Source organism: Lampetra planeri, chromosome 4 (assembly GCF_965212315.1).
Source record: "Lampetra planeri chromosome 4, kcLamPlan1.2.h2, whole genome shotgun sequence".
Lineage (NCBI taxonomy): Eukaryota > Metazoa > Chordata > Hyperoartia > Petromyzontiformes > Petromyzontidae > Lampetra > Lampetra planeri.
In genome coordinates this window covers 2,912,884-2,932,369 of record NC_136110.1, presented here as the reverse complement: position 1 = coordinate 2,932,369, position 19,486 = coordinate 2,912,884, and the positions used below count along the sequence as shown (strand labels likewise).

The following is a 19,486-nucleotide window of genomic DNA, read 5'->3' as shown; positions in this document are numbered from 1 at the left end:
GAAAGGACAGTGGGGGCAGGGGGGGGGGGGAACTTTCATAAGCTATTTCGGCCTAAACTGCACCACTCCAAAGGAAATACCCGGCACCTGCACTGCGGGTACGCCAGCCATATCAAGAACCGCAGGTGTGTGTGGGCACTAGCTGCACAGCGCGCTATTGTGCACAGAGGGATCGTTGCCGCCAAAGTTTTAAGACACGGCCAAGCGGGCAAGGCCTTGAGCGCGGGATCGGCAATAAAGAAGAGCGCTGGCATCGCCGGCGACACGGGGAAAACGGGAATGCCGGGAACCCGCGGAGGGAGTAAAAAAAAAAACTCTGAACCAACGCTTAAACGCGTTCATCGGCGATTGGGTTTTGTCAACGGGTTAGGCGACAAACACGGACCCCCGTACCGTGGCGTGAGACCGAAATCTGTCGGGGACAAAAAAAAAATCAAACGGGTGCGTACAGTGCGGCAGTGGAAAAGTAACACCGCGAGATTTCTGATAATCCTTCAAGCCTGCGCTTCCTGTTGTGCCGGTGGTACTGGGTCTGCAAAGAAGTGCGACTGACAAAGCGCCGTGAACATTGCGACATCAAGTGGGACGAATCCAACAAAGATGCTGGCCGCAGTTTCAGCGATTGAGCTTGCTGGCGCTTTTTTGTGCCATTCGTTTTTTTTTACTGAAGTTTTGGTAAAAAGAAAGCCATCTTTTGTGAGTAAAAACGGAGCGCATTAAAAAGCCATTAGTTAATGTTCGCAACATGTGGGTGTGCAGAATAAAGCACACAGAATATTTTAAAATAACAGAGGTATTTTTCCCCAAGCCAGAGTTTAATTCTTGATGAGCATTTAATGGTATTGTAGTGTGACACTGCCCTCTGCAGATTTCACAAGTATTTCAAATGCCAATACAAACCCGTGACTGCTAATGATACTTTAAGATTTTATGATAACATTTGAAAATAATTCTGTCAATGAAAATGATGTAATAATTTTTTGGTGAGGATCATTTTAAATCCCGATGGTAGGGCCTTACGGCTGCCCGACTGTTGCCAAAAACCGCACGAGGCTGATGTAATAAATACAGCCGTCTCGATACGCAGATAATCCCTCCAAACCAAACCGCCTTCAACGAGCTCGTGCATTCGTAAAATATGACGCATGTGCCCACAACCCATTAGCGCAAGTCTGGCAATGAAAGGGACACGCAAGCCACGCTGACCTAAATCCAGAAGAGAACTCTTTTCATCAGCAGCCCCTGCCTTGCTCACAGGCTCACCTCCAACGCAGTGCAGCACTCGGCCACTGCTGTCCGTCACGAGGACGGTGTGGTGGGCCGTGTCTGCCACGACCAGCCTCTCCTCGCCATCGGCGTCGAGGGCACGCGTCGTGCACACCTTCCCCGGGAAGAGCAGCAGGGAGGGCGGGAGGGAGTCCTTGTACGGCTTCACTCCGACGCTCTTTGCATTCAGCTCACCCTTTTCTCTAGGGACAAAAACGCCAACCATCATCATCAATAAACCACTATTTAAACCAGGTAAGAGTGTATTGAAAGCCAAAGCCTCCTTTTGGGCCCGCAATGCAATGCAATACATTAATGAATAATAAACATGGTAAACACAACACATTTCACAACAATTGAGAATAAAGCAGTGTAAATATTAGTACAAGATAATAATATTAGGTGCTTTGAAGGACTTAGCTAAGAGTACATGAGAATTGGTTCTCTGACAAGGTTTGTTTTGAAAAGTTCACAAACTAATGAGCTTTACTGCTCCCAATAAAGACCTGACACAAACATCTGAACCCAATTCATGAGAAACTCTTAAATGGCGAACAAAAATTTCACCGAATGCCAACAGAAGCTCACACTACAAAAAAGATATGGTGGGGCGTTTATAACTGGGCGGATATCACGAGTTTATTTTCAAGCTCAGACACGGAAAAAACTGTATCCACCAATAGCGCCCCCCCATCACGCCCCACCATATCGATGGCAATCAGACAAGCTCAAATTACCCTCCCGGTAGGCAGCACCTATCTTACCCAGCACTGCCCGCACAGCGAGCAGCATGCTGCCCCCCTTCCCCCGTCTCTTCCGTCCGGCAGCTGAGTCGGCGCTCACCGGTAGTAGCGCAGCGCCGCCGACACAAACGAGTGCAGTGTGGCCGCTCGGCCCTCGCCGACAAGCGCCAGCAGCGGGTTGGCCCGAGGGCCCAGCACCAAAAGCGTGGGCCAGCACGACACGCTGAGGTCCTGCCAGAGGCTTGCTTCCCCGTCACATGCCACCGGGTGGCCGATGGCGTAGCGCAGGACGGCCGCGCGCACGCTGGCCGTGAGCTTCTCGTGCGGAAACTTGGCCGAGTGCACACCGACCACCAGCAGTCCGTCTGCCGGGCGGAGGGAGGCAGAGGTTAAACTCACGGTTATGGCCAGATGTGAGGTCGAAGGGAGGGTTTAACGTCACAACTAATGTTTTGCTTTCTTTGATGCCATCAGATGAGACGAAGCAAATCGTATTAAAAACTCATCCTGTGATGTGAGAGAATGGCCCAGAAAGATAAAAGTCACAAAACTGTTTCTAAGTCACTGCAATAGATCGCTATATCACACCAGGGGCACGGATTGTTTAATGCCCGGCAAAGAGTATTTTTTGCATGTCAAAAAACTTAAATGTTCAAGTTTTTGAGCTGGAATTTGTAAAATTTTAACAAAAAACTAGTTTAAATGTGACGGGTTATTTGTAAAGTCGATGCTAACCAGGCTGAGTCCAACAAATTGCTATATTTGAGAACCCGATTTAATCCTGGGCATCTGCTCAGATTCAAGCCCAGGATATCAGCAGTGCCAGATGAGTGTTGTGATCCCAGCACTATCCAGTCACATCTGATAAGAGTTTAGCCGTTAATTCAAAGTTAAGTTTGTAACCTCGAGTGAAGCTGCAATCGCAAGCCTACTCATAATGAGAAACACTCTTGCACTGGGTATGCAATGAATGGCTGTCCAAGCAATTTGATGAATTGGCACTTTTCGTGGTAAAGTATTGAAATTCGATTCAAGAGCTGATTCTTTTGTACTACTGCGGTGAACGTATTTACTCGAGCGGTAGTAGGGGTCACGTGAATCAATTTTATCCAACGTCAATTCATTGACAATAATTGATCCTCAAACGCATGATTTAATGCAATTATCATAGGTGTAAGAATCGATTATTAAGTAAAACTGTGATCACTGCATTATTACATACCTACATGTGAACACAGTAAGAATTTTAATGCAATTAAATTGAAATGTTTTGTTTTATCAAAAGTTTTTTTCATATATATTCCATGAAAAAATATATCTGGTGTCAATGGACTTTTACCTGGCGATACAGGTATTCAATTACATATCTTAATTAGAACTCAAAATCTCCACAACCACTGACAGAAATTTTAGTCAAAAACCATTTACCGTATTGTATGATTGACAGGCACAGACACTTTGGCATTATTGCTTTAGAGGGTATATATTCGTAACATCCACTTGTGTTTCTATCGCTGACAAAACTTGGGATGTGAGACATGTGCCTACATGCAGCGATAACCACATGTAAGTCCATCCCGTCGAAACAAACAAACCAACCCCGCAATTCATGTTTGTCTTGGCAAAACTACGTGGCTTACCCAACGACATTATGCAACAAAAATTAATCGGAGGGTATTAAAGATCGATTTATTTCAGTGCTCAATACAACCCAATCAAGTGGGTATAACATTTCTGCGCCGGTCTTTGGCGCATTCATCAGTTGCTTTTAATAGACGTGGGTGACGACTCCACAAAACCCGTCTTTTAAAGAGGGCAGCCTCCCACAACATCAGTCACCATAGCTATGCTTGGCTCCCGTTTGCTGCTGTTATGCTTGGACGCGTTTCACGTTTGCCTGGTCAATGTTTCCCTTTCTAAACATCCCTGAAAGCATCTCACTCAGGACTCCTGCCACCAGGCGAGCCCCTCTGTCAACACTCGGCTGTCACCATTTGACGAAGAAGCCAAACGGGCCACGGAGGCACACCGCAAACGCTCCCTTTTGTGAATCCTCGCTTATCAACATCATCGCTCTGAATGCAAACGTCACCTTTCTTGCGTGGCGTTTACAGCAAATATCACTCGCTGTTCCAACCAAATGTCACTGCTTAGAAGACCACACAATATCTAAATGGCGCTCAGTACATGTTTACAATAAAATGCGTTGGCCAAATGCTTTTAGTAATTCTCAGCATTATTGATTTTAATGAACGTCTGATGGTTTTGTGGTCATATGAGACTGCGACTCATATCCTCGGATTATAGCACGTTGGTTACAAACGATGGATGTTATGCAAGTCGGCCTCAGAGAAATAATTAAGCAATTATGGCTTTTTTTTGCCATTTCAATACGCATACCATGGTCTGACAGGGGCCTTGTAAAAACAAATCGCCGTTTAAATGCCCACATGGTCGAACCGTTACAGTGAGAGAAATAATAAAACAAATTCACAGAAGAAAAAAGGTAATCCATTTTACAAACCACTGCATATTGGGTCTCCAAAAAGTAAATTTCATAAAACACTTTACGGTGCAATAAATGACTCACCCTTGCTGAAAAATACATAAATATAAAAAGAGGTCACTACATCACATCACTAGTTTGAAACGCAGCTGGAAAGATGACAACTCAAGTGACTTGGGTAAACGTGCCAAACTCCACAGATGCCCTCTCACCATACCCACATTAACCTCACAGTCCTCAATCTCATCGAACAGTGCCTGCACAGCAGAATGCAATGCATCAAAGGTCATGGTCACTTAGTAGGCTAGGCTTAAGGGGTCAGACTCAATATTTCACATTATTACAAACCACATCCACAAACCCTAATCGTGATCTGTCAAGGCGGCAATAGGACACACTATTCCCGCAGGCGTAAAGGCAAAGGCATGTCGCCTTAGGGCTGCGAAGCAATCGGGCTTGTGTGCGGACGTGTGGCGAAGGTGGCGATTGGCTGGGCATTGGGTAGGCACCTTTCTCTGAGAACTTTTCCTCCAGGGCATGCAGGTCCGGGAGAATGTGCATGCAGTTGATGCAGCAGAAGGTGAAGAAGTCCACCACCAGCACCTTGCCCTGTAGGTCTGCGTGCAGCGAAAGAGGTCGCTCCACATTGACCCACTCCAGGTCTAAAAGGCGACAAGAAACGCCGGCACGTCAATATCCGGTAGGGTCAGGTGGGCCCGTGCTCATCAAATCTCCTGAGTCAGCAGCTTGGGATTCAAACAGCAAGCTCGGACGCCACGTGATTATGCACCAAAGGAATTATCGCTGCAAAGAATGCACACGGCGAGTGCTCGCAGAGCAATTCTTTTGCTACGGAGTGTGAAGCTATAAAGTAATATAGCACTTTTTTATATTTGCCGAAAGCCAAACACCTTGAATGTGCACGATCTTGCGAAATCTCAGATGGTGAGTAGATTTGCGAGACCTGGTTAGTATTTGAAAGGGTGACTAACAGGGCTTGCCAGATGTTGTAGACATAGAACTGCAAGGTGGCACAACTGAGTGTCTCCCCCTCGCATGGTTTCTTGCTATAAATGTGGTGACATTGAAATGCTATAAAAATCATTGTTGTATTGTAAAACCGTCCATTCATTTATGTAATTAGCCAAACATCCCAATGCTGAACCATATTTGAAAAAAATGACTTGAGACCCCCGAGAGGGTTTTTTGTATAGATGCTTAACATTAAAAGTAATTGACAAATTACTTACGTTTTAACACATTCACATTATAAGCATTGAGATTAAAATGGGATGTTTAAAAAGATTAACAAATGTCTTTGAGATGTGGTGCAGGCTCTATTTGCTTGGAATGACAGCGAACCTTTACACTGGCTTATAACAGCTTAAGTTTGGCAAGGGTGCAAGCCTAACTGTAACCACCACCACGAGCCAGTGACAGAAAGGGACGTGGCTCATGCCCTTGGCACATTGCCAATGAGGCCAGGTTTAGGGTTTCTGGCCAGTGAACCCTGAACTTGATTTCAAAACGTCCAACAAAAAAAAAACCTACAAGGAATTTAAATTGATGTTAAGCAAGCACAAAATGCCAATTAGGCAATGTTTAATCTAACTAGCCTTTTTAAGGACAGGATAAATATTTGGAAGTTTTTTTTTGTCTTTTATATTATTTTTACGCAGTTAACAGAAGGATTTTGAGAAAATCTATTGGGGATATCAATAGTGGCGTGCCTGGTTCAATAGGAATTTAGAACACTTGCACTCTATGTTCTATTTAAGTAGGGGCTGATGTTTATACTTTAAAAAATATGTGGTGTAGACTTCCATGATTTAATCCTCACAGCTGGTAAAACAGATATACAACTGTAGCCATGAAAGTACATCAGAAGCAAAGCGAAATGTTGGGAGAGAGAGAAAACTCATTGATGAATCAATACCTTTATATACGCAGAAGAGTAGCGATATAAATAAATACAGAGACGAGAGAGGTGGAATTCAGCCAGTGACTTGAACAACACGTCACTAAAAGCTATGTTAATACCCAAGCACATGTTATCGAGGTCAAGCCGTGCTAAAGGAATTTCAGAACATCTCATAATACCAAATCAATACCACCATATTTAAATTACCTTTCCATACACCATCTCCCACAAGGGGCGGGATAGCAATAGCTGTCCACCTCGAGTTGCTAAGATATATTCTTGTAACTTAATTTTTCATAGCTGAGCTCAAAGCAATACGATACCCTTGCCAAATTGAGAAAGTGTGCGGGCCAAGGTCTGGAATCGTTTCGTGGGGGGGAGGGGTGGAGGCGCTTATCAAAATCGTGGCGCGGTCAAAACTTCCACCAGCCACACGGCGACTTCACCGTGAAGACACACGAAAGCGTGCTCAGTACATTCCGTGAAAACCGGGGGAACTTACCCCAAGACATGGACCCGCACGGAAGCCAAGGTTCATGAACCACCCTGAAATATGGAACAATATTTATAGATATTTAGAGCGGAGCATTTTTCAACTCGCTCTTTTTTTCTTAAGGCTCTCGACTTCGATGCCAGTCCCGTGGTAACTAATAAAGATTAATGGGCCAACCATTTTTGGGAGACGAAGAGTGGGGGGCGGGGGCGGTGCGGAATATAAATGGTAATGATGGCTTGTGTCACGTTGTTCATACTCTCAAGACAAGAGAGATTCCTGTACTCGTGCTGTGCGCTGTTGTGCGTTGCACACTCCACCAGCCAGCAGACAAGGTCAGAACTATGTCAATGCGGTGACTCTTTTTTAATAAATTAGCTCTTAGCTCTGTCGTCTGTCTGTAGCGGGGGGGGAGGGCGGGACGGGGGCGAACACAATAAATCTCGTAAAAATGTATCAAATATGAACTGAAGTTTAGTGTAATGTTTTATTGCTATTAGGGACTTACCCAATTGGAAAAACCTGCCAAATAAATGAAACGGTCGCCCAAAACAAGCACCGAAGGAATTCACAAAACGGCACTAAAGGGGAGGGGGGCAAGCCTCGTCTCTCTCCTCCCGATGATGGCATGACAGGTGCTGTCCTCTCGCGACATCAAAGGTCATGCGCCGCGAGACGTCATGTCATTGTGCAGCTTTAAATATAAGTTATCGCGAATGAAACACTTCTTAGGTGATGGTCAGATATGCAACGTTGTGCTGTAGACACTTGCATTAATAGTTTCTTAAAGCGCGAGTGCTTCTTTTATATATTTTTTTCATATTTTTTTTATCTCGTTCTTTCCTTTCGCACTAAAGGCAGGGGGAACCACAGCGAATGATGTGAATTGGGACCGTACCCTTGTGCACATGGCTGCTACCGGCAGCCGAGGTCCTAGTACTTAAAACCCCTTCGCTCTTTAGCATTGACACTGTGTAGGCAAAGCTTCAAAAACAATTACCTTCACGACCCCACTCACCGACAGTCAGGGGTCAATAGTACAATGCACATCACTGTGTAAGAGAGCACACGTATATATGTATATACGTCATGACCGGCAGTCAAATGGTTTAGAAATACATATTTTGAAAACTGTGCTAAACTAACGTCACTTATTTTAGAAGTCCTACCGTACCATAATCATGGTACACAGTAGTAGAATTAAGAGGTGCACAGTGTGTTTTAATAAAATGGATTTTACCCATGAGCCTTTCGATGTCTTAAATGTCCTGTTCAACATTTTTACCAACCCTTTGTATACACAGTATAACAGCACCAACATGCATGGTCTATCCACTGCTGAATGAAAGCCTTCCCAAGATGTCGCCATCTCTTACGGGCTAGTGATGCAACAATCCAAATCCAGCTCTTGCCCACCAGCTGATTTCATCGCTCCACCTGTGTGGAAGATGTCCTCTCGGGCGTGTTTTCTCCTTTGGATAAATATGTTGACAATAGATGTTGAGAAAGCACGTCCACCGAGGAGATGGAGCAATCGAATCAGCCCATGTGCAACTGCGAGGTGGATTGTTACATCACAAACCCATGAGATTTGGCGACGAATTGGGGAGGTCTTCATCCAGCAGCGGATCGATCACAGCTGCATGATGTCGTTAATACCCTGTCTAAATATTTAATGACTATTGGTAGGGAAGTGCAATTTTCGGCAGCCTAAATGGTCTGTGAACTTGAAAAAAAAGACAAAACGTTAAATAAAAACAAATAAAGAGCAGCAACTGGCATGAAGTAGCCATAGCAGAAAAGACATTTCTCCAGTATCAACAATAATCCCTCTGTGACCTTTTAGATCGGTACCAGATGTGGCAGACACAAAACCACTCACTCCACCCACCAAATTCCTGCTAACAAATGAACCGGTCGTAAATATTTCTTCATCGTAAACAGATCACATTGCCGTCCCATCCACATGAAAAGGAAAAACAGAAAAAAATGCGTAACATTTTAACAACATCCTTGGGAAGAAAGTAAAAAAATATTGAAAGAGGAAAATTAGAAAAATAAAAAGACTGGTAAAAATGTTGTTCTTTTGAATAACGTGAGATTTTGTGTAAAAAAAAACCCAAATAAAATCTCTTTTTCTAAATTTAAACATGTTTAATTACACCCTCTGGACTTGCCCGTACCCAGTCCCTTTGAATTTACACAAACTTAACGGAACATTAAAGCGGGGTTGGCAAATTTTCCCATGTAATTACAGCAATCGTGCCCACGATAACAGCTGCCTGCGTTATCAAACCGTTCAATATTTCATTACAGTTTATTACAAAAATTAGATCATAAAATAATTAAAATGACAATAAGCAATGTGTTATAAAGCACACAAGTGCAACAAACATAGGAGTCTAAGCCAACTATTGCCCATAGTTTTTTATTTTTTGCCAAAATAAAATGTACATTTACATTTCTTTAGTAATCCACTACTGGACGAAGGCCCACCCGATGCAAAATCGTCATCGGGGTTGTTTGACCATACTTCACCGCATTGGACAGTGCAGGCTAAAGGTCGGGGCGCAGGACTGGTTCAGATATCACTCGCAATGGATGCTAGCGGCGAAAATCGGATCGTGCCGAAATCACCGCGGTTCGGAGCGCCGTGAGCTAACTGCTACATCACCGCTTCCCCTAAAATGCTGAACCTGAAACTTGGCATCAAAACACAAATGTTTTGGAACTTTTCCACACTGTTTGCCATGCATAAATAATTCAATACTTCGGCCTGTTTTACATATTAAATAAACATGTTCTGACCCGCTTTCGTGAAATAATCTTATTGTTGTAAATTGGGGGGGGTTGGGGTTATGCTCTTTACGAGTAAAACACAATCTTCACACGACGAAAATATAGCAAATATAATTTCGGATGCACACCTACTATTTTTACTGCCAATTTTGCTTCTGACAGGAAGAAGAAACATTGCCGTGTTTTCGGCACTCAAATACAGCCTTCCGTCAAGCACACCGTGACAGTTAGTTTTCCGCATGAATTGGTTCCAAATCTGCCCAACTACAACCAACATCTCCGCAAAAAGTGTTTTATTTCACTCAATGATGACGCCGCCGGCTCTCACTTTCCCCATTTGCTCTGCAAGCAGGCAGCAGCAGCATTACCTAGGGAATTGTTACGTTTAAAAAATAAACAAACCATATCAATATCGCTATTTCCCTACCAATGACGATCTATTCCATCCACACAAAGAGACAGCCCCTTTGGAGAGGCTATCGAGGCATACAAGTGCAATTTGTCATCATAGCCAGGATTGCTATCTCCACGGCATCTTGCCATCGTTCCTCTTCTTGACACCTGACCTCCCAAGCCCTGCTCTTAAAAGTATCCACTTCCAGGGATTGACATTGAGGGTGCGGATGTTGGGCATCCTAAGTGATGCCCCGTGTTTCTTTCTTATCCATTAACATCCCACTGCAGGGCAAAGGCCTCCCCCCTATGTATTCCACTCTTCACCATCCCTTGCCACCTCCATCCAGTCAGTGTACTCCTCTAAATATTCAAATCTTGCCCCATCCCATTGTCTGGCCCACCGCTCTTTGTCCTTCCTTCCATGGCCATTCAGTTGTTGTCCACTTTGGAAAACCTAAAGCCCTAGTCTTACTTTGACATGCCAAATGTTGGCAGAATGACCTCCACTAGAGGGAACTCAAGAAAGCCCCTCTACGGGGTATTTTTGGCCTACTCTTCCACGCTAGCCAGACTGTTTAAATATATATAAAAGTCACCACTGCTACTGAAGATATGCATATGCGTTGCACGCTAAATCTAATACAGCATCAAACTAGATTCGAAGCTTTCGTGATTGCAGGAATTACTCTTTGGTTCTTTCGGTAAAGTCACATAGAAAGAAATTAAACTAAATAATAATAGAATACGACGTTTCGATTGCAACACAAGCAACCATCATCAGGTACAAATGAATGACACAACAGTCAACACCCCACCTGGTTGATTACGTTCTTCCAAAAATTTATAAATTTGAGAGACAAAACATAGACACGGAGACACACAGACAGACACACAAGCAGAGAGAGACTCACACAGAGACAAACAGAGAGAGACAAAGACCCCCCGTATAGCCTTAACCAAAAGAACCAAAGACTAATACAGAAACATTTTCCTTTATTTAGAAATCGGTGCAGGTATTATGTGACGTGACGAAAGTGGTCTGTCCAGTGCGGCCAAGAATGAATGATTGGGTGGGCCTCCCGTCACATCGCCACCACCATCGTTGCCGAAAATGGCAGGCAAAGAGCACCAGTCCCAAGAACATTCTGCCCTCTCCTTTCACTCGCAAAAACACAGGTCCACACAGACATTCACCTCCTCGTTCCCCATCACACTCCCAACACTCCCCAACAAGCCTGCAGGAACAAATGTTCCCCTTATCCTCGCTGCAATGCGACTCCCCCCACCCCCCAAGTCCGTGACGCCCTCTCACTCCAACATTTGGCCACAGCACCGAAACGTACTGACTTTATGACGGTGACAAATGTGATTCACCTTCACAACGCGCTCGGCTTGTATGGAAGAGCAGTTATTATTCAATTGCTAGGAATGCAAAGTACACTTGCAATCAGACAAATGAAGTGCTTTGCCATTATTTTAAAGCGCAATTGAAACAATGCAGCATTAAAGAACGATAAAAGTAATCATATACGGTATCGAATGGTAAACTTCATCGTGTCTATTTTTGTAACACATTTAAATTATTATATTTGAATGAAACTCTTTAGTTCAGTTTCTTAAGTGTAGCGGAAAATTCAAATCCAATTGTTCATATAATAAACAATTTAACAATATCTACTCCTTGGTTTTTTCGGTAAAAGTCACGAAAAAACCAAAGAGTCACTAAAACTTCAAATCTAGAATTTAACAATTTACCATCAATGAAGAAAATGTATAAATTATACAAAGGGCACGGTCACAATTAATGTCGAGGGTAAAGTCTTCCAGTTTATCGAGTCGGATGTTACATAAGCCAACTTTGTCGCCCTTTTTATTACACGCTTTTATATTTAACTCACTCTGTTGTTGTCGTATCCTCAAATATTGTAACTCAAATTTTAACCCACTTCCCAACGTGGTATCGACTGAAAACTTGGTATACTTATGTCATACTGATGACAATACTATATTCTTTAAAAATATATATATATTTTTAAACATACATTTTTTTACGTGATGTTTCGGCTTGGGTCTAATTGTCCACGCTCAACTGACGTTGGCTGTAAATCACCAAGGCCCCCTGACGTTATGGCAAGCTTCGGGGCCACTTCCTGGAGTCGTGGAGTTCTGCCGTTATGAGTAGGGTACATTTAATTAAAGCGTATTTTTTTTAAGTATTTTTAAATATTACTTATTCTTTGATGCAGAAACAAGCAACGTACGTCAGCAGCATTTAATCAGAGGGCATTAACCAGCTGCATTTATCAGCACGCATCCATTACTGCCTGGACTGCTGCCCGCTTTGCCAGTGCAGTGCCACGTGCTGAGGGACGTTAAGTTCTTTACGTTAAAAATAAACCAAAAATAATGTTGTACCAATGACAAACGCTGTGTGACTATGATCCAGCAACAAACAAAAAAAAACCACCCAACTTGAGAACATCGCCACTTTAATTGCTCGCACCGTAATATTTTAAAGTGCAACATAATCCATGTCGCTGTTGAAATTCCTTTCCTTATCCAGCAGAGGGCACGAATACACTTTAGCGTCCAATGCGGCTAATCATTAGGACTGTACAAGTTTACGTAATTCCAGCTGGCAAGACTTGTGCTGCGCTACATTCAGGGGGTAACTATATTCCTTAACTTGGCAGAAAGCGAAAACAAGTGTTATTCTGTAAATAATGTAGTTTCTTTAAAATGTATATTTTGCATATGGTAGTGACAAGGTTTAATAACAATGACAATCTTATTCTTTAGTTTTTTTCGGTAAAGTCGCGTAGAAAGAAAAATAATAATAAAAAATAAAGTGAATAAAAATGATACAAATAAAAACGAATGCAGACTGTAGCCTGGTTCTTAATCAGAGTGAGTGTACTGGCATTGTATAATGTAGACTGTAGCCTGTTTTTTAAGCTGATGAGCGTATTGTCAGTCTATGATGTATTACTGTAGCAATGGTTATTAAACTGAGTGAGCGTCCTGGCAGTCTATAATGTAGACTGTAGCCTGGTTCTTAACCTGAGTAAGCATACTGGCAGTCTATAATGTAGACTTATTCCCGGTAAAGTCACGTAGATAGGTTCAAAGAAAATTAAAAAAAAACTTCGACGTTTCGATCGCAACAGAAGCAGTCGTCATCAGGAAAAGGGGGGTTAGCTTCTAAAGACAACTGCTTATAAAGGTTTGAAATGGGCATAGCCCAAATGTCAGCAGCCAATGCAAGTGGTGGGCGGTGGTGAGCTTTCCACCAATCAAAGGGCTGCCAGACAAAAAATGTGCATGTCAATGTAAGAGATTAGCGTGTTAATGGGAGAGATGAGTATGTTAATGTGAGAGATTAGCGTGTTAATGGAAGATCGTGAAGCAGCAGCCTCGAGGATGGTGCGCGAGGTAGCTGTGTTAGTGCGACATTTAATCTGTTAATGTCAACAAAATCAGAGAGCCTAAAATAACAACTAACATCGGAAGGTGGTAGGATGGGAACATCACAGCCAGTTATGACTTAAACTGGTTAATAACGTCCTTCCAATGATTGCTCAGTTTGTACCCATCTTCTCGGTTTAAATTGTGCCTGTGTCTATATATATTGATGGCTTCATGAATGAATCTTTGTTGATAGCCAGTGGGTTTGCAAAGTACCTTCGTCTTAGAGAAATATATTTTGTGTGAGCCCACCGCATTAAAACAATGATCAGCCACGGCCTATGTATTGGTCCTATCGTGCTTCAGATCTGCCTTATGTTCACGAACATGGTCCTGCAGTCACGAAAGTTTCAAGTCAAAAATTGACAATCTTCATCATTTACCGTAACAAGTGACCAAAATTGACATTGGTAAAAAAAAAATGCAAAAAGCAAACAACAGGAGAAATCTAGACAAATGACACAGAAAACCAAAACAGAGCACTGTGTGTAGACATCATGCAGACCCACAGGAACATCCACCAAAGAGTGGATATCAACACCCGTCCGAGGTCTCAGTGCAGTGGACAATCTCATCCAAGACTCCGACTTGCAACAAAAACCTCCCCAAACAGCCAGAGTCATGCACCCCAGAGTCGAGCCTCTCTACTCCTCGACAATCCACCACCGCCACAGGTGAGCGCTCTGCATACACCATGAAGCCCAGCACCAATCAGCTCTCCACTCATACTCATCAGGCATCTATCTACCTAATTCTAGATTTGAAGCTTTCGTGACTGCAATGATTCATATTCTTAGGTTTTTTCGGTAAAGTCACGTAGGTAAAAAATTAAAATTAATAAAAGTAAAATAAAAATAAATAAAATTCCACCTGAAGACGGAAGCTTGTGTTGCCTCCGAAACGTCGTGATTTTTATTTTATTTTTTATTTTACTTGTATTAATTTTAATTTTTTACCTACGTGACTTTACCGAAAAAAACCTAAGAATATCTATCTACCTACCCCAATAAGGACACAACTCACGACAACAACAAAAACTCAACACAGGCCTCTGCTCCTGCTCACCTACCACTCTGTAATTCTAATTCCACTCTTCAACCTACAATATCAATCCCTGTTCATCATCTGGCTGGCCACCCACCCTTCCTCAATAAAACACACAAACAACAATAACCGCTTACATTCTAAACCAAATTCTGGTGACGATACCATAGCATTTTTTCCAGGCTAGGTGCACTCTGAGACGATGTTAATAACACCCATTGGCAACAGGTCACGGGACAGATGGAAATGGTGTTTTTTTTTTGTTATAAATTTCCCCCCAAAGTTTAGCCCTTAAATGGCTCACACCAACCAACTACACCAGGGGTCGGCAACCTACGGCTCCGGAGCCGCATGCGGCTCTTTACGGGCTGCTTCTTGACGATATGTACGTATGTACAGTATGTACTCAGATGCATTGCGGCTCTTGAAATACTTAATTTTGTACCGAATTGGAAAGAAATGGCTCTTCTTGTTATTTTGGTTGCCGACCCCTGAACTACACCATCACAGCACAATATCATACCACACCCCACACGATACAATGATGGCAGTGTTCTTCAGAGGCCGTCCATAAATGACGTCACGCGATTTTGGACGATTTTTGGCGTCACAAAAAGTCAGACCCCCCCCCCCAACCATATTTCCATTTTGAAAATAAAAATGTTTCAAATCGCTTTAAACTATTGTCATTGTAGTGCGTATGGCGCTGCACTCTGATGTTGTAGGAGTGTTGTTATAACAATTATATTTATTTAAAGTTGCGCATTTTGATGTGGTCACATTTCTCACCCCCTCCTCATCACACATCGTCACAAATGTCTGACCCCCCCCCCCCCCCAGGTGCGTGACGTCATTTATGGACGGCCCCTCATTGGAAGACCAGTGGGCCACTGGTACGGCCCCCCACAATATAGAAACATGAAATACCCCATCACTGCCGTCAAGCCCCAATGGTTTCCAGGGTGTGGCAGCCCTCACACGGATGTCTTATCCGCGAAAGTGGTCCCCCTCTGAAAATTAGTGAGGAATACTGGCAAACCATCACGCCACAGCCTTGACACCACACCAAACCATACTACACCAATAGGACACATCACACCAAAATCAATGCAAAACCAAACGTGTTTTTTGTTATCTTGATTTGAAGCTTTGTGTGGAATTGGTGACCGGTATGAGACTCTCTACACAGGCAGCTGCCTGGATTCAAATCCCAGGATCGGTGGTCAAATTCCAGGATCTGTGGTCAAATCCCAGGATCTGTGGTGCCAGTTCCGGTATTATACGGATTGATGGACTGATATGACTGGCAGATGTTACTAAATGTGCTCCAAACTGTACCAACTTGCTGTGTTTTAGCTGCCCGGCGCTCTGACAATCTCCGTTCAACCAAAAGGAAAGCTGCTCGGGCAAACGACTGCTCAATAAAGAACTCACGATGACCCGGGCTTCGTGTCGTTGTCAATCAATCTTTATTTGTTTTTTTTGTGTGCCAATATCGCCCTCAATAAAGTCGGCATCAGCTGTGTTGGTTCGACCGTGGTGTGACGGATATAGCAATCGAGCCAGACCAAACGGCAACCAATTGAGAAACCTCCATGTGTACATGTAATCATGGTGTAATGTAACTAGAATTATATCCAGGAGAGCCTGAATTTCAAGTATCTTTATCAGGCGGCTCCAACCACTTTGGGATGCTTCCTCATTTCCATTCATCAACAAAGTTGAATCACGGACGCCTGAAACACGGATATGTTTCCTTCCTCAGAACTATGTTATCTCCCCGAGTCGCTAACGCATCTGCTGCTTTGTTTTAATGTCAATACAGTACAAGTTAAACATTTTAAACATCCAATTGACTTTGCGGTGCGGCCTACGAGCCCCTACCGAGAAAGACGCAGGCTGGGCGGCAGGGGAACTAGTCGAGGAGGCATCACACCCCTCCCCTCCGCCGCTCGTAACGTCCCGCGTATCTCTTCTCGTAGCCTCCCAACTCACCCGTGCCAAAATCCGCGACCTTAGCGCCGCTCTCTGCGTCCGCCCTTTTAACGAACTCAAACATGAGGCGTTCCCTGTCTTCTTGAGATGCCGCCGCTTCTAAATCTTCCTCGAGCTGCAACTGAGCGCTTAGCACCGAGCCGATGGTCACGGCGGACTCCATTGCGCGCCTCGCCCTGAACGCCAGGGACCGCGGCGAACGCGGAATGAAACACGAAGGAAATTTTAAACAGTGCACGCGGAATGCAGTGGAATTTTACGGAAGGAAAAAGGAAGGAAAATTAAAACCGTGCACGGGGTGCAGTGGAATTTTACGGAATGAAAAACGAAGGAAAATTAAAAACGTGCAGGGAGTGCAGTGTAAATTTGCGGAATGAAAAAACGAAGGGGGAAAACCGTGTACGGGGTGCAATGGAAATTTGCGGAATGAAAAACGAAAGAAAATTAAAACCGTGCACGGAGTGCAGTGGGATTTTACGGAATGAAAAACGAAGGAAAACCCCGTGCAGGGGGGCAGCGGAAATTTGAGGAAGGAAAAAACTGTGCAGGGGGGCAGCGGAAATTTGAGGAAGGAAAAAACTGTGCAGGGGGGCAGCGGAAATTTGAGGAATGAAAAAAACGAAGGAAACCCCCGTGCAGGGGGGCAGCGGAAATTTGAGAAATTACAAACGAAGGGGGAAAACGTGCACGGGGTGCAGCGGAAATTTACGGAATGAAAAACGAAAGGAAAAAAACGTGCAGGGGGGCAGTGGAAATTTGCGGAATGAAAAACGAAGGAAAAAAACGTGCAGGGGGGCAGTGGAAATTTGCGGAATGAAAAACGGAGGAAAACTAAAACCGTGCACAGAGTGCAAAAAACATTTGTTAAGGCTATAGTCAGAATGTGATGGCACTCACACATGTATATTTGAAGCTTCGTTATCTATTAGGATTACAGCCACTGAACTGATGTCATTATAGTGCTATGACAGAGTTGCCCCAGAGTCATAAAGTATTCAGCAATTATCAGACGACCCATTGAGACATAGCAAAGACACTGGCGGTATATTCAAGACCAAGTTGGTGTTTGCGTTGCATATTCCCTTTCAGTGAGTGTATCATCATCAGCCACTGTCTATCCACTACTGGATGAAGGCCTTCCTAAGCCATTCCTCATGGTGCAGTGCGGCTGCTACCATTTATCTCACTCCAGCACAAGATTTGATGCCATGGCACCATCTTCGCAGTGGTCGTGCTCCTGAACGAGCGGTCCTTTGGCTGCCATTTCAATCGGCAGCCTCATCCATTGGCCATCATCATACTGCCGAGCAATGTGTTCTGACCAAACTCACTTACTTTTCATAATTGTTAAGGTGGTGTATTAAATCGTGTACGCTCAGTAACCAATGTCACTCTTTGCTCATTTGTGTACTTTTCATCTTTATTACACTTTTTTGGCAAAAATATAACTGTGCAAGAATAATGTGTTTCTTTTTAGTTGGCATATTCTTTTCAGCGAAAGTATACAATTAATACAATGTTGACTCAAAATCACGTTTTTTTCTTGGGTGAGCAAAAGTAATATCTTGATGTCACAGCTGAAAAACTTTCTGTAATAAAATAGGTCATCATCATTTTGCTCTGATTAATATTCACAGAAAAATGTGATCAGTTTTCACGTGTCTATGTCTCATTCATGTGTTTTCCATATGTTTGCAATGTATCCAAAGGTGAAAGTGATCAGCCAAGCGTGCGTGCTCTCTCACATTTTTCCAAGACGTTTGTCCAGCGTGGGACACAGCATAAAGCAAACTGACTTCTAGAGACTCTCTGGAGATACTTGCAGTGGAGGCCTTTCTGCCAGCTTAAATGCGTGTTATCTACCAATTGGTAATTTCATATTACGAGAGGCAATATCGCTTCAAGATGGGCTCATTTTCGGTCTAACACGCACATTCTCTATGAGGTTGGATCATGAACCATGATAACGCAGCATGACGTGACATCCTCTTTCCACTGGGCGGGAATGCTTAAATTTGGGGGGGGGGGCAGATCTGCAATCCAGTTGCCAAGCATTGGGAGGCACGGTAGCCACACACGTAACCAGCCATCACTGCTATACGTCCGATTGATTTAGCTCATCAGCAATGAACGACGACAGTGATGCCAGCGAAGGAGACATATGGCATTACAAGCCTCTCGCGAGGATGAGAAAAAGGCCCATTGGTGAGGCCCCCTGTCGCAAAGATCGGAAGAAGCGCATATTCAACTTTGCCACCACCGCTTTAAGCCAGCCAAAAGTTTCAGACAGCCGAGTGTTTCATTTCTCACGGAGCTGCACCGCACCTGCGGCATTTCTCGAGGATGGCTTCGCGAAAGACCTCGGAGGAAACTCAAACGCGCTTCAAATGCGAAGTGCACGTGGCGTGATTAATACCCGCGCTGCACAAAGTCAAAGTTCTGCGCCAAGCTCCCACTCAGGTAAGTGTTCGTTTATCACAAGCACTTCATCACCAATTAATCTACAAGATTTGTTTTGAAGAGTATTTTCATATATTTGAGCACCATCTGTACAGTAGTGGCCATGTATTGGATATTAACCTTTTTTATTGTGCGTTTAGTTTGTTGTCCTTCCCCTGCAAAAGCACGGTTGGCTATGTAATGTGCGAAAGAAGTGAAACACACATACATGATGGGAATAACACGGTAGCAGTAGTCGCTAAGTCATCAATGGGCAGTTTCGAATGTTCCTCCAGGTGTAAATAAGAACACAGATTTAGCAATAATCATATCATGCATTGTTTCACCAACCCGCACTACTAACCAACACGGTGAAATGTGGTCAAACAACCCCCAAGGCTGAGATGATGTGAAGAGGT

The 19,486-nt window shown here is 43.7% G+C and overlaps 1 protein-coding gene across 2 annotated transcripts in view; it reads right to left on the bottom strand.

Moving 5' to 3' along the window:
* Positions 1–16,818, bottom strand: part of NHLRC2 (NHL repeat containing 2) — a 43,051-nt gene extending 26,233 nt beyond the window's left edge. The window contains exons 1-4 of one of the 2 annotated variants that reach the window (XM_078593039.1): positions 16,629–16,818; positions 5,025–5,177; positions 2,110–2,374; positions 1,264–1,469 (exon numbers count right to left, since the gene is read on the bottom strand). In XM_078593039.1, the coding sequence (XP_078449165.1) occupies positions 1,264–1,469; positions 2,110–2,374; positions 5,025–5,177; positions 16,629–16,791 (787 nt within the window). In that variant the 5' untranslated portion in view covers positions 16,792–16,818. The other variant, XM_078593040.1, reaches the window with a different exon arrangement.
* Positions 16,819–19,486: the final 2,668 nt, after the last annotated feature.